The sequence below is a fragment of the Scylla paramamosain genome, chromosome 25 (assembly GCF_035594125.1).
Source record: "Scylla paramamosain isolate STU-SP2022 chromosome 25, ASM3559412v1, whole genome shotgun sequence".
In the NCBI taxonomy this organism is placed as follows: domain Eukaryota; kingdom Metazoa; phylum Arthropoda; class Malacostraca; order Decapoda; family Portunidae; genus Scylla; species Scylla paramamosain.
In genome coordinates, this window is record NC_087175.1 from 6,875,001 (window position 1) to 6,889,337 (window position 14,337).

Below are 14,337 nucleotides of genomic sequence, written 5' to 3' on the forward strand. Positions count from 1 at the left end.
ATCAACATTCTTTTATCACTTGTCGGTCTACCTGGTTGAACGTGCTCTCCAGATTCGGAAAGGTCAAGGTTGTGTGTGTGTGTGTGTGTGTGTGTGTGTGTGTGTGTGTGTGTGTGTGTGTGTGTGTGTGTGTGTGTGTGAAGCCAGACGTAACCAGCACAGTACGGTTTCCCTATCAGTCTGTCTGTCTGTCTGTCTGTCTGTTGGTGTGCGTGGCTGTATGTCTGTTTACTCTCGGTCCACGAATTCTTGTTTAGTTTTAATGCTCGTGACTTTCTCTCTCTCTCTCTCTCTCTCTCTCTCTCTCTCTCTCTCTCTCTCTCTCTCTCTCTCTCTCTCTCTCTCTCTCTCCCAGAATCGCGTTTCCTTTCCGCGATTGCTAAGTGTTTTTAATTTTATATCAATGTATTTGTTGATTAATTCATATTAAGTTAGGTTTGATTATGTTGAGTTAGATCACTTGAGGTACATTAGTTTAAATTTGGTTAGGTTAGGTTAGGCTATTTTATCAGACTTAATTAGATTGTGTTCGGTTCGACCATGTGAGGTAGATTATATCGAGTTAGGTTCGTTAGGTTATGTTTGGTTAGGTTAGATTACATTAGATTCTGTTAGGTAGATTGGTTTAGGCATTTTGACAAGTTGGAGGTGGAGATGAAAAGAGACACAGGCGTTATGGGGAATAAAATCGCCCCATAGTACCTGCGTCTCTCTTCATCTCCATCTCCAGATTAGTCTACGCTAAGTTATGTCGGGTTAGGTTAGGTTAGGGTAGGTCAGGTTATGTGAGGTTAGGTTAAATCATATGAGGTAGGTTAGGTTAGGTTAAGCTATGTTAGATTAGGTTAGATTAGGTTAAGTTAGGTTAGGTTAGGTTAGGTTATGTGAGGTTAGGTTTGATCATATGAGGTAGGTTAGGTTAGGTTAAGCTATGTTAGATTAGGTTAGATTAGGTTAAGTTGGATCACGCAAGCTTGGTTAGGTCATGTCAGGTTAGGTTAGGTTATGTTAGATCCTGTTAGGTAGATCAGTTTATGTTAGGTTATGTCAGAGGTTAGATTATGTTAGGTCAGGTTAAGTTAGGATAGATTATGGTAGGCCAAGTTAGGTTAGATTATGCTGGATCGTATGAAGTAGTTAAGTTAGATTAGGCTGTTTTATTTTAGGTTAGATTAGGTTGTTACATCACGCAAGGCTAGTTTGGTTACATTACGTGAGATAGGTTTAATTTAGGTTAGGTCAGATTAAATCTAGTTAGATCAAGCAAGGTTGGTTAGGTTAGGTTAGGTAAGGTTACATCATGTGAGGTAGATTTAAGTATAGGTTAAGTTAACCTAGGTCAGGCAAGGTCACGTGAGATCAGGACGTACCAGATGACCTTAAGAGTGGCAGCCTTGAACAGCAGTCGTAGCGGGCTGGTGTGCCCCGGGTGGCCTTGTGTCCGTAAGGGTGAGAGCGCCGCTGGTCCTTGTGTCTGGAAGCACCACGTCCCTATCAAAAGTCTTACTGAGGGCCTTTTGGAGTCTTCTATGCTCCATACTATAACTTCTATAACTATAACTTCCTGGCGAGCTCTAAAATGTACAGAAGAGAGATATTGGGACGAGCAGAGTGTCACGAGTAGAGGAGTAACACTATTTCTAGCCATAATAATATTACATTCCTGTGTTTTTGTGGCCGGTATGCTGAAACACGTTGTGCTCTCATCAGGACTGTTTCCAAAGGCTAAAGAGATGATTAGTGAGGTTCTCATGAGAGTTTTTCTTTTTTCGTTAAACTGATGTTGCAGAGTCTTTGTTGAACTATCACTGCAGTCATCCTTGAAGATCCTAACAGCAAGGGCCTGTAGCTTCAAACTCTTTGCTCTTTCATAAGGATTCATTTTTAAAGACCACTGAAATTATTAACAATGGCTTTAATGGCTGTTTTTTTTTTTTTTTTCAACTGACAGTGCATAATAGTTAAACTATCAGTAACATCAGTAAAAAATAATTGAAGATCCTCAAAGCAAGGGCATATATATCTAAGTGTCCTATTATCTCATAAGACCACATAATTAAGTGTTTTCATGAATCTCTTTCTCAGTGACAATGTAGAATTCGTTAGATTCACGAAAATCATAAAAAAAAAGTCCTTGCAAATCCTGTCAGCAAGGGCCTATATTTTTAAACTGTTTGTTCTCTCATAGGGACCATTTTCAGACTACAGAGATTATTTATTAAGGTTTTCATTGATCTCTTTCCCACTAACAGTGGGGAATCCCCGTTAAACTCAACAAAATCATGAAAAAAAAAAGGAAGCATCCTTGAGAATCCTCGAAGCAAGAGTCTTATCTGGCAACGCTTTGTTCTCTCGTAGGGTCAATTTTCAAAGGCCACGGGGATGACAAGTCAGTTGTTTTTTTTGCCCATTGATCCCGCCGCATCCAGTTAAACTACCGCTAATATCATGTAAACACTCGATAGAAAAAAAAAGCTTCTACTAGAGCTTGTTAAAAGAAGCTGAGATAAGGCACAGAAAAATTTGATAACAAAGCCGTGTGTCAGTTAATCATGTCAATGTTTCCCCCTTCCACGAACAGTTTGCAAGAAATGGTCATTCCTGCGAGTTTCTGAATAAGCGCTGCCGTTTTCTACACGACAGGGTTCTTTAGAGAATGGGGGAATGAGTGAATGGAATGTCTAATAACTTTGCCTTCGAGCTTTGGAGTCATCTTGTACAGTCGTGGTCAAAAGTCTAATAAATTTATGCGCTTACTTTCATTGTGTTTTGTGTCTTTCAGTCTTCCAATAAGTTGGTGTCCATAGTTCCATAGTGTTTTGTGTCCTCTGTCAATCTTCCAGTGGCTTTCTGTGCTTACTTCCCATTGACTTTCTGTGTTTACTTCCACTGTGATTTGTGCCTTATATTCTTTCATTAACTTTCTGATCTTACTTCCATTGTGTTTTGTTTCCTTTATTCTTTCATTAGCTTGCTGCTCTTCCATCGTGTTTTGTGTCCATTATTCTTTCATTAACTTGCTGCTCTTACTTCCATTGTGTTTTGTGTTCTTTATTCTTCCATTAACTTCCTGTGCTTCCATTGTGTTTTGTGTCTTTCTTCAGTCTTCCACATAGGTCTGTTAAAAATAGTAGCGATAAGACATTGAAACATTTAAGAATACGGAGAAATGTTTTATTCTTAAACATTTCCGGCCTCTGTTTCGACAAGTAACACGCTCTAGTGGAAGTTATTGTGGTTTTCAAGGATGTTTTCGTGACCAGTGATGCTTTAATAAGACTTCTTTCTGCATTGACAATGAGGAAATGCACTCATGAGAACGCGGCTGATCATCTCTGACGTTTGAAAGCAGTCCAGATGAAACCCTAAATCGTTGAAGAATATACGTGCAGTTAAGGTGATGCCTTGGCCAGTATTCTTAACGCTTTAATTCGCTTAAAGACGATTATCAGAGACCACAGAAATTATTAATTTCGTTCTCATTGTTTTCCTGGTGATGACGCAGAATCTTTGAGTTATCACCAGAACCGCATGGAAACAGTCTTGAAAATCGTAATGACTTCCGCCACAACCTGTTAAATGTAAGACAGGAGACGAAGTGTTTAGAAGTACGAAAACCTCAGCAACCTCCACCACAACTTGTTAAATCTACATATAAGAGGATGATGGAGTTTTTGGAAATACAGTAAACTTTTAATAGAAACATGGAAACGCCCTTGAAAACCTCAGTAACTTCCACGACAAGAGAGAGGACGACGGAGTATTTACATAGGAATACGGCAAACTATCAACAGGAACATGAAAACGTCCTTGAAGAGTCCAATAACTTCCATGCCAACCTGTTGAATGTAAGAGACGACGACGAAATGATCAACTATCACGACAACCATGAAAATAACCTTGAAAACCCCCAAAATTTCCACAGCGACTCGTCAAGTACAGGACAGAGGAGGACGGAGTGATGAGGAACACGATAAACTATCAACAAAAAACCTCCAGCAACTTCCACCACAATCCGTTCTTAAGTGCAAGAGATAGAGCGACGCGGTGTTTAGGAACACGATTCCTTCGTTGGCTTCGTTGGATCTGACACGGTGACCTCGCCAAGGACTTACTGAGACTGTTGCGACGCTCGATTGAGTTTTTTGGGAGCTGGTGGTGCAATAGAGTGGCGTGTTCTGCAAGAAGACGAGCGGCGCCACTGGGCTGTCAAGACCGTTTGTCACACTGCTTTGCATTACACACAAGTTGAGGAGTACACAAAAGAGCAAGCTTTTTTTTTTTTTTTTTATTTAATATAGTGCCTTCTCTCATAAATGTAAAGAAATTAACTTTGCTTTCCTTTTTTTCGTTCTAGCTTGTTCTCTCTCTCTCTCTCTCTCTCTCTCTCTCTCTCTCTCTCTCTCTCTCTCTCTCTCTCTCTCTCTCTCTCTCTCTCTCACTAGGACCTGAATCTTCGCAATATGATGTAACCCAGCCCATTACGTGTCATTCCTTCCATGCGGTCTTTCGTCACACCACCTCTTGCCTGTGAGTATTGATGAATAGGTACGTGTGAGTAATGAAGCAAGGTGTGGTCGAGGCGTCTATCTTTGGTCCATATTCCTCAAACCCATTGTTCTCTTATCGCGGCCACGGATAGATTGGTAATCTTCTCATGAGTGGCTTCTCCCGCTGATGCATGTACTTTAGAATGTTTGTTGATTTCACAATAGTCTTATTTGTTTATTTATTTATCTTTATTTATTTTCACTATTCTGCTCTCTCTTCGTTGCTTAGTATTATACGCAGGGACGCCGGCAGGAAAATTCTGTAAGGGTAGTCTATCGCAGAGTTAAGAATACCAGCAGGAAACTAAAGGAAATTCTGTATGAGTATTTTAAGTGTAGGTATTTTCTCGTGGTGTTAATTAAGAATGTTTAAACTAACACTACAGTCAACAATGATTTTTTTTTACTTTATTTATTTTATTACTATTTATTTATTTATTTATTTATTATTTTTTTATTAATTTATTTTTTTCTAGAGAGGTTCTGGCGAAGGGCAACAAGAAATGAAGGACAGAAATGCCCTCTGAGGCCTGATTCACATTATAGGTTCGGTCTGGCTCCAGTCACAGTCCGCTCTCGCTTCGCATAGTGTATTCCCACTGTAGGGACGGTCAAGCTCCGGGCGCGGGCGTGTCATCCCTCCTGCCTCATCAGTAGGGGTAACACTCGTTCAGTGAAGAGGGAATTTTCAGATGATGAGAGAAACATTCGTTGCTTTTGTTCATCTTTTTTATGTTTTATGGTGGTGTATGGAGCAAGGGAATTTGCATGTTTCAAATGGTGATTTCCACTGTTTTGATCTGCAAAGTATGGTTTTTAATGTTTCATGACGAATAAACATTGCAAAAAGGGGAAAATGTTTATATTTTTGTAATATATCTGTGCCATTGATGCATATCCTTGTTTAGGCATTGCTGTCTTTTGCATTACCCTCCATTTTTTTTTTTTAAGGAAAATAACAACTAAAGTTTATAGTAAACATGGAAATATATGCACAGAAAACCTAAAACTTTTTGCATTCAGAGAATCCATATCGAATTTTGAATCAGAATCTGTTAGTGGCATCACTCACACACACAACCCAAGCAACTCTAGAGAATAATCTGCATGTCGCATGTCCTCGTATGCCATGGCCTCAAAGACAAAAACTAACCACGCTGCAGTGATGCCAGTAACCTGCCTCAATTATCTAGATTTCTCCCATTCACAAGAACATGATTTTTTATTTCCTTCCTGAAGCCTTGACTCTCTTAAGATGAAATGACATGACATCTCAGAAACTTTTAAAATATTCGGGATTTGGGTTTCTTGGATATCATAGGTTATATGAATGTAAGGTGATCATTTGAAGGGACACGTGATAATTCAAGGGCCGTGTCAGTACAGTGTGATGAATGGCGTAAGGAGTGATTCATGTCTCATCTTTGCCATCTAAGCTTATATTTTTGTCTTACCACAAGCTGCTGTGCTGGGGTTTCAGAAATCTGCAGTTAAGAACTTAAGGGAAGCCACAAGAAACAATTTCAAAGATAGAGGAGATATCAGTGTAATCATAAAAATATGTTGATTTATAAATGCTCAAGGACTGAGTAGCTGTTCTTAGAGAATAAAATTAAAATAGTGGAGTGGAGCGAGATCTGACCGTTGCTCCAGAAGCGGTCCGCTCTCGCTCCGGTCAAAATATCGTTTGAAGGGATCATGACCGGAGCAGAAGCGGAGCGACAGTGAACTGAGCGCCAGTGTGTACGCCTTCATTGCATGCATGGTAATTGTTTAGGACTAGATCGTGTGTGAGCGGACCGTGACTGGAGCGAGACTGGAGGCCCACACACAGCTACACACGTGTACTGCCTTGGTATGCTACGAATGCTTCCTTCCTTCCTTTCATCCTTCCCTCATTGCCTTCAGCCCTCTTTCCTTCCTTTCCTCCTCCCTTGTCTCCATCCCTCCTTTATTTTTTTCTTCCATACTTCCTTCCTTCCTTCTTTTCCTTTTTTCTTTAGTTTATTTTTTTCTTTCCTTCTTTCTTTCTTTCTTTCTTTCTTTCGTCCTTCCTTGCCATCAGCCTTCCTTAATTATTTTCTTTCATACTTCCTTCCTTTCTCTTTTCCTTCCTTCCTTTCTTCCTTCCTTGTGTCCATCCCTTAATTTCTTTCCTTCTTTCTTTTTTCTTCATTTTTTCTTTTTTCCCTCCTTCCTCCTTTCCTTCCTTACTTACCTCCATCCCTCCTTCCTTTCCATCACTGTTTCTCCTTCCTTAATTTTGTGTAATTATATGATACATTCCTTCCTTCCTTCCTTCCTTCCTTCCTTCCTTCCTTCCTTCCTTCCTTCCTTCCTTCCTTCCTTCCTTTTCTTTCTTCCTTCCTTCCTTCCTTCCTTCCTTACTCTTCATTATCTCTCCCTCCTCTCTTTCCTTATTTGTATGATTAGATTATTGTGTGTAATGATGATAATTGTAATAATAATAATTCTCTCTCTCTCTCTCTCTCTCTCTCTCTCTCTCTCTCTCTCTCTCTCTCTCTCTCTCTCTCTCTCTCTCTCTCTCGCGAGAATATGGAGATAAAATTATTAAATTAGCAACTAAAAGAGAGAGAGAGAGAGAGAGAGAGAGAGAGAGAGAGAGAGAGAGAGAGAGAGAGAGAGAGAGAGAGAGAGAGAGAGCAGTAAATGGTAAATTTTTTGTAAAGTGTGTGTGTGTGTGTGTGTGTGTGTGTGTGTGTGTGTGTGTGTGTGTGTGTGTGTGTGTGTGTGTGGCGAAGGAGAATGTTTACGATGTTTTCTCCTTTTCTTCAGAATCTCAAGGTTGACCTCAAGTTTGTGACAAGATGAGCAGCGGGGACAAGAGAGAAGAGGAGGACAATGATCGGTGAGTCTCTCTCTCTCTCTCTCTCTCTCTCTCTCTCTCTCTCTCTCTCAAAAAATAGTGAACAAAAGATATAAATTTCATCCTAAAATGTTTGCTGCTTTTTTTATATACTTCTCAAGGTGTTTCAGTTGTGTATGTGTATGTATGTATGTACGAGTATGTATGTATGCATGTATGTAGTATATAGTACGTACAAACTTACTTTTTATTTACTTCCCTATATTTTATGTGACTGAATCAAGCTCGTCTTTTCTTTTCTCTTTTCTTCTCTTTACCCAATACTTATAATTCGTTTAATACATCTATATTATTTGCACACCTCTGTTCCTACGAGTATGTATGTATGTATGTATGTATATATATGTATATATGTGCAGGTGTGTGTGTGTGTGTGTGTGTGTGTGTGTGTGTGTGTGTGTGTGTGTGTGTGTGTGTGTGTGTGTGTGTGTTTGCGAGAGAGAGAGAGAGAGAGAGAGAGAGAGAGAGAGAGAGAGAGAGAGAGAGAGAGAGAGAGAGAGAGAGAGAGAGAGAGAGAGAGAGAGTGCCCAGAATCATCCAAGGCTGCATGATTTATATTTAGCCATGAAGAGTCCATGTTTATAGATAAGGTCGACCTCAGCAGTGGACGGGACTGCGCACATTGCTGCACTCACCTCCACCTCGGGATGTGTTGCCCTCTGCTTTGATTCCCTGTCTGATCTGTTGACGAGCTACCAACACGTGACGACTCGTAGATTATATAAGTCGATTAGATGCAACAGGCTGAACATCGTGGCTCTCTCTCTCTCTCTCTCTCTCTCGATCTACCTGTCTGTTCATCTGTCTATCTATCTCTTTATTTGTCTATTTGTCTTTCTGTTTATGTGTCTATGTATTTATTTATGTGTCTGCTCTTTATCTGTTTCTGTTTCTCTATGTATCTATATATGTATCTATGTATCTGTCTATCTTTCTGTTTATTTCTCTATTTTTCTATCTGTCTATCTATCTCTCTGTCTATTTACTGTCTGTCTGTCTTATTGATTTTGTTCTCTCTCTCTCTCTCTCTCTCTCTCTCTCTCTCTCTCTCTCTCTCTCTCTCTCTCTCTCTCTCTCTCTCTCTCTCTCTCTCTCTCTCTCTCTCTCTCTCTCTCTCTGACACCTGTTCCAAAGGTTACACAAGGAGATAGCCACGACACAAGACTCTTCACTTATCCCAGCTCTTGCATTCCCTCTCTGCACTCCCTACACCCTCTCACTCTCACCTTTCGCATTCCAGCATCGTCCTCTATTCATTCCTGCCCTGCCCACTTTTTTCCTTCACTTACTCGTACTCCTTGCGTATTCTAAAACTCGCATTGTTATCTTATATTCTAATCCTGTATGCCTTCAGTCACATTCATTATTATTATTTATTTATTTTTTTGCTGCCCTCTTTTTCTCTCACTATCGACACATCTCTCTTATTTGTATTATTATATGTTCTACTACTACTATTACTACTACTACTACTCGCTCCTGTTCACCCATCGTATCTTCAATCTGTGATGTTGTCAGGACTTCATATCAAGAAACACTGCAAAAAAGTTAAGAGATGGAGAAGGTACTATCAGGCTATCTCTTCACGGCGGAGTCTTGAAGTGTTGTGATGCAAAGGATGGAGAGGGCATGGCTGTGTGTGTGTGTGTGTGTGTGTGTGTGTGGCTGCCCCATCTCTCCTGTTACTAGGATGTGAAGGAGGTGGTCACAAGGGCACGGGTTAGGTTAGTGATAAGTTAACTCTTTCACTTTGATACGAGACAGTTACTAGCATTATTATGCAATGTATGAAATTTTTATGAGCATCCACCAGAACGTTATGGGGGAATACATTTTGCAATCTCTTCCCATTTCAAACCCGTAGAAGTAAAGATGTCTCAGCGTGATTGGTAATTAGGGAAAGGTGTACCAAGTGGCAGTCAAAGGGTTAACAGTCCTCTTATACTCTTTTTACACTCCTCTTTAATACGTTCCTCCTTCTTCCCCTATACCTTATCCTCCTCTCCTCCCCCTCCTCCTCCTCCTCCTCCTCCCCCTCCCCCTCCCCCTCCTCCTTCCTCCTCCTCCTCCCACTCCTCTTCTCTGTATAGTTATGGTACAAAAGGAAGTGCTTTGTTACTTTCGAGAGAGAGAGAGAGAGAGAGAGAGAGAGAGAGAGAGAGAGAGAGAGTCACCTTGAGGCAATGTTTAGTCAAGTTGTGTGCTTGTCACCAAGATTGCACACACACACACACACACACACACACACACACACACACACACACACACACACACACACACACACACACACACACACACACACACACACACACATAAACAAACTATCATATGTTGCACTTTTAAATTACCAGTCGTGGTTTTAATCGTACCAGTGTGTGTGTGTGTGTGTGTGTGTGTGTGTGTGTGTGTGTGTGTGTGTGTGTATTTTTTAATTTGTCAAATCGGTGAGGGAATATCAAATTACAGTTAGCTGGAGGGAATTAAAGGAGAGAGAGAGAGAGAGAGAGAGAGAGAGAGAGAGAGAGAGAGAGAGAGAGAGAGAGAGAGAGAGAGAGTACACACACGTAATCCAGTAATATACTAAACTTATATCATAAACCACACACACACACACACACACACACACACACACACACACACACACACACACACACACACACACACACACACACACACACACATGCACACACAAGGACAATGATATAAGAACTGAACAATGGTAACCGTCTCCCCCCTCTCTCTCTCTCTCTCTCTCTCTCTCTCTCTCTCTCTCTCTCTCTCTCTCTCTCTCTCTCTCTCTCTCTCTCTCTCTCTCTCCACACCCTCGGTAGCGACAGAAGTAGTTCCGGTTGTAATCAGTGAATCAGGAAGTGTACCTCAAGTAAGCCGCCAAAGCTCACAGTGACTCAGGGGACTTAGAGGCACCTTCATTCCTTTGTTAGTACTGCGCCGTTACCTCTGCCTGCTGCACTGTATCGGTATGTCACCCTCCACTGCCTCCTCTGATAGACTGAAGGTTCGTAAGTCATTGTTTTGGGGCGTTCTCGTTATTCGTTTTTCTTTTATTTGTCACTTGAGTTGTGATAAGATGAAGCAGATGGCGAAATGTCAGTTGGCCCACGCAAGACACCTCCTCAGACTGGTTTAGAAGAACCGTAACTTTATATGCCATTATGATATATATAAGAAATAATGGTGCTCTTGCTGGGATTCCTGCTGTTGCTAATATCCACTACTACTACTACTACTACTACTACTACTACTACTACTACTACTACTACTACTACTACTACTACTACTACTGTTGCTGCTGCTGCTGCTGCTGCTGCTGCTGCTGCTGCTGTTGCTGCTGTTACTGCTGCTGCTGCTGCTGTTAAGCCCGATTCCCACATTGGCGAATTTTGATGGCGACTGGACAACATTAAATTAACCATCTTATTAATTTTGTTCTCTCTCTCTCTCTCTCTCTCTCTCTCTCTCTCTCTCTCTCTCTCTCTCTCTCTCTCTCTCTCTCTCTCTCTCTCTCTCTCTCTCTCTCTCTCTCTCTCTTTCACATTAGTTACTACCATAGCAGTAGTAGTAGTAGTAGTACAAGTAGCAGCAGCAGCAGCAGCAGCAGCAGTAGGAGGAGGAGCAGCACCAGTATAGTACTAATAGCAACCAGCCAGGCAGTGAACCTCAGGAAGAATAGGAATATAATAGAGTCCAGTACACGCCCATTGGCCGCCACGTGAAGTTGACTGACGGGCTTCCTGCAGCTCATCCTTATCTTGTGTTCTTGTTTTTTGTAGACGTGTCTTGAGTAACGCAAGGTATCCAGACCCACAAGGTAACCCATGGTTCTACGTGTTTCTCCACACACACACACACACACACACACACACACACACACACACACACACACACACACACACACACACACACACACACACACACACACACACACACACACACACACACACACACACACACACACACACACAGTATAGTATATTGACAGAAACACAAGTAATACAAAAAGTTACAATCTCGTTTTTGTTCAACTTTATAAAAACTCAATAACGTCTTGTAGAAGAGTAATACCCGATCCCAAACCAAGCATTACAACGTAAGGAAATTTATAAAAAATACCACACAAAATATCTCAAGAAAAGCTAAAAACTGCTCCAGCCACCCCTCACCCCCTACACACACACACACACACACACACACACACACACATCCCACTCCTACACTAACGTGGTTTTCTGTTAATGTAATTCGACACTTTCTTTCCTACAACGCACACACACACACACACACACACGTGATGAATGGTAATGCAATAATTGAACAGATGCAAAGATATATTTATACTCTCTCTCTCTCTCTCTCTCTCTCTCTCTCTCTCTCTCTCTCTCTCTCTCTCTCTCTCTCTCTCTCTCTCTCTCTCTCTCTCTCTCTCTCTCTCAAGTACGCATGCATATTTTCCGTCACGTAATGTCATTCGTAATTGTCATTGTGTTTATATATACATTATCTTTGAATTACCCATAACTTATTTCTTATCTATTCTGTTTATTTTGAGGGTTCGTTTATTGCATGAGGTTGACGAAATGGTTTAGATTCTGTACTATTTGTGTGTTTTATTTCTTGCATTTATATATATCTACCTACCTACCTGCCCACCTACGCACCTAGTATTTATTATTCGTCTTTCTTACTACCTACATTTCTGTTTATCTACCTATCTCTCTCTACCTGTTACTCCATCTCTGTCTATTTATCTATATATCCGTCTATCTGTCTGTCTGTGTCTATCTGTCTATCTATCTGTCTGTCTATCTATCAATCTATCTACTATCTATCTGTCTATCTATCTATCTATCTATCTATCTATCTATCTATCTATCTATCCATCTATCTGGCTACTTTAGTTACCTGCTTTTTGTTTCTCAATAATCAAACTCTCTCTCTCTCTCTCTCTCTCTCTCTCTCTCTCTCTCTCTCTCTCTCTCTCTCTCTCTCTCTCTCTCTCTCTCTCTCAATAAACAATGGGCCGAAGCTCCCATCCGTCAGCGTGTCGCTTCGTTTCGTCATATAAGAATGACTCAGTTCAGGTTCTTGTACTCGTAAATTCTTTCTTTTCCTTATCATCACCATCAATGCTTTTTTTTACGTTTTCTCTTACTACCCTTAATCCATGACTCACTTAAACACCCACCCACACACACACACACACACACACACACACACACACACACACACACACACACACACACACACACACACACACACACACACACTGAAAAAGATTAGATACGTAAACACTGTCAACAAATTTAGCTTCTCAAGTAGTAAAAATACACACACACACACACACACACACACACACACACACACGTTACAACGCACAAACACCATGACATCATACATACACACAGAAACCAACCAATCACCACTCGGTCTCCTCTGCCCAGCACCAAGTCAGCCAATCACAGGTCTCTCCCTCCCTTTCAAGTCACGCCCCACCTCATCCTCGCCAGCCAATCACAGGGTCTGGAATGGCACTGGAGGAGGCATAGATAGTAATAGGGAGGGCTGGTGGCATATAAAGGAAGGCAACGGGTGATGCGGGTCAGTATCCGTGGAAGAGTGGACGTGGTGGTGTAGTGAGTAACTTCTTACGGGAATTCGAACTCGTGTGCTTTTTGGGGCACTTGTAAAAGAACACAAAGGAAGACCAAATATAATTCATAATTTGCATTTTTTTTTTTTTTTTTAGTGGTAATACGAAGCTGTTGGTCATAGTAATAGTAACAGCAGTAATAACAGTAAGTTTTCTCTTTTCTGAACGTTGAAGTCTTGATTTTGCGAGTCATTCACCGAGAACGAAAGAAAGACAACGCTGATAAACACGAAGAGAGAAAGAAACAAGATAAACCGTGGCGAGAAGGAAGAGGGAAAGAACAGTGAGAGTGCGAGAGGAAGAAAGTAAACAAAATCAGTAAGAGGAAGAAAAGTATAAGAGATAAAAAGAAGAAATAGCAAATTAAAGCAATATAAATAAATAGCTAATAAAAACAAGAAAAATTACCTAATAGAAGCAAGAAGAAGAAATAACCAATAAAAACAAGAGGGATAAATACCGAGTAGAAAGAACTAGCCTATAAGGACAAGGGGAACAACCAGCCAATAAGAACGAGAGGAACAACTAGCCAATAGGAAGAGACTAATACAAATCACAAGTAGCAAAGAAGGAAGAGCGCAAGAGTACCACAGACAAAAGGGAAGGAAAGGCTTGGCGCAGGTTCACAATGCCTTGCCACGAGATTGAGTTTGGAATGTTCCCGCTGGAGGAGGAGGAGGAGGAGGGCAGACAGCTGGATGCCAACGGGGAGCAGAGCACTGACCCTACCAGGTGTGTGTGTGTGTGTGAGTGTGTGTGTGTTCTTACCTAATTGTTTCAAACTAATTTTATTTTTACATGACTGAGTCAAGCCCGTAGTGTGTGTGTGTGTGTGTGTGTGTGTGTGTGTGTGTGTGATTTCAGTGTAGTACCTAGTGCTAGTATTAGAAGAGTAATGGTGGTGGTGGTGGTGGTGGTGGTAGTAGTAGTAGTAGTAGTAGTAGTAGTAGTGTCTTCTTCAACACTATATTACCAGGGAATCAGATGTGTGTGTGTGTGTGTGTGTGTGTATGTGTGTGTGTGTGTGTGTGTGTGCGTGCGTGCGCGCGGGCTTGCTATTGATGATATTAACAACAAAAATAAGGCAACGGTAACAGCTATTTCTATAACTACTGCTATTACTACTGTTACTATTTATACTACTATTACTACAAGTACTAGTGCTCCTCCTCCTCCTCCTCCTCCTCCTCTTCCTCCCCCTCCTCCTCCTCCGAATAATTACTAAATTTACT

The 14,337-nt window shown here is 41.1% G+C and overlaps 1 protein-coding gene across 6 annotated transcripts in view; it reads left to right on the forward strand.

Moving 5' to 3' along the window:
* Window positions 1-14,337, forward strand: part of LOC135113187 (uridine phosphorylase 1-like) — a 37,089-nt gene that overhangs the window by 10,174 nt on the left and 12,578 nt on the right. For 2 of the 6 annotated variants that reach the window (XM_064028309.1, XM_064028307.1), the window contains exons 1-2: window positions 10,341-10,453; window positions 13,202-13,837. In XM_064028309.1, coding sequence (XP_063884379.1) covers window positions 13,734-13,837 — 104 coding nt within the window. In that variant the 5' untranslated portion in view covers window positions 10,341-10,453; window positions 13,202-13,733. Of the gene's footprint in view, window positions 1-7,346; window positions 7,420-10,340; window positions 10,454-13,059; window positions 13,838-14,337 lie in introns of those variants that run through there. The other 4 variants (XM_064028308.1, XM_064028305.1, XM_064028306.1 and 1 more) reach the window with 3 other exon arrangements.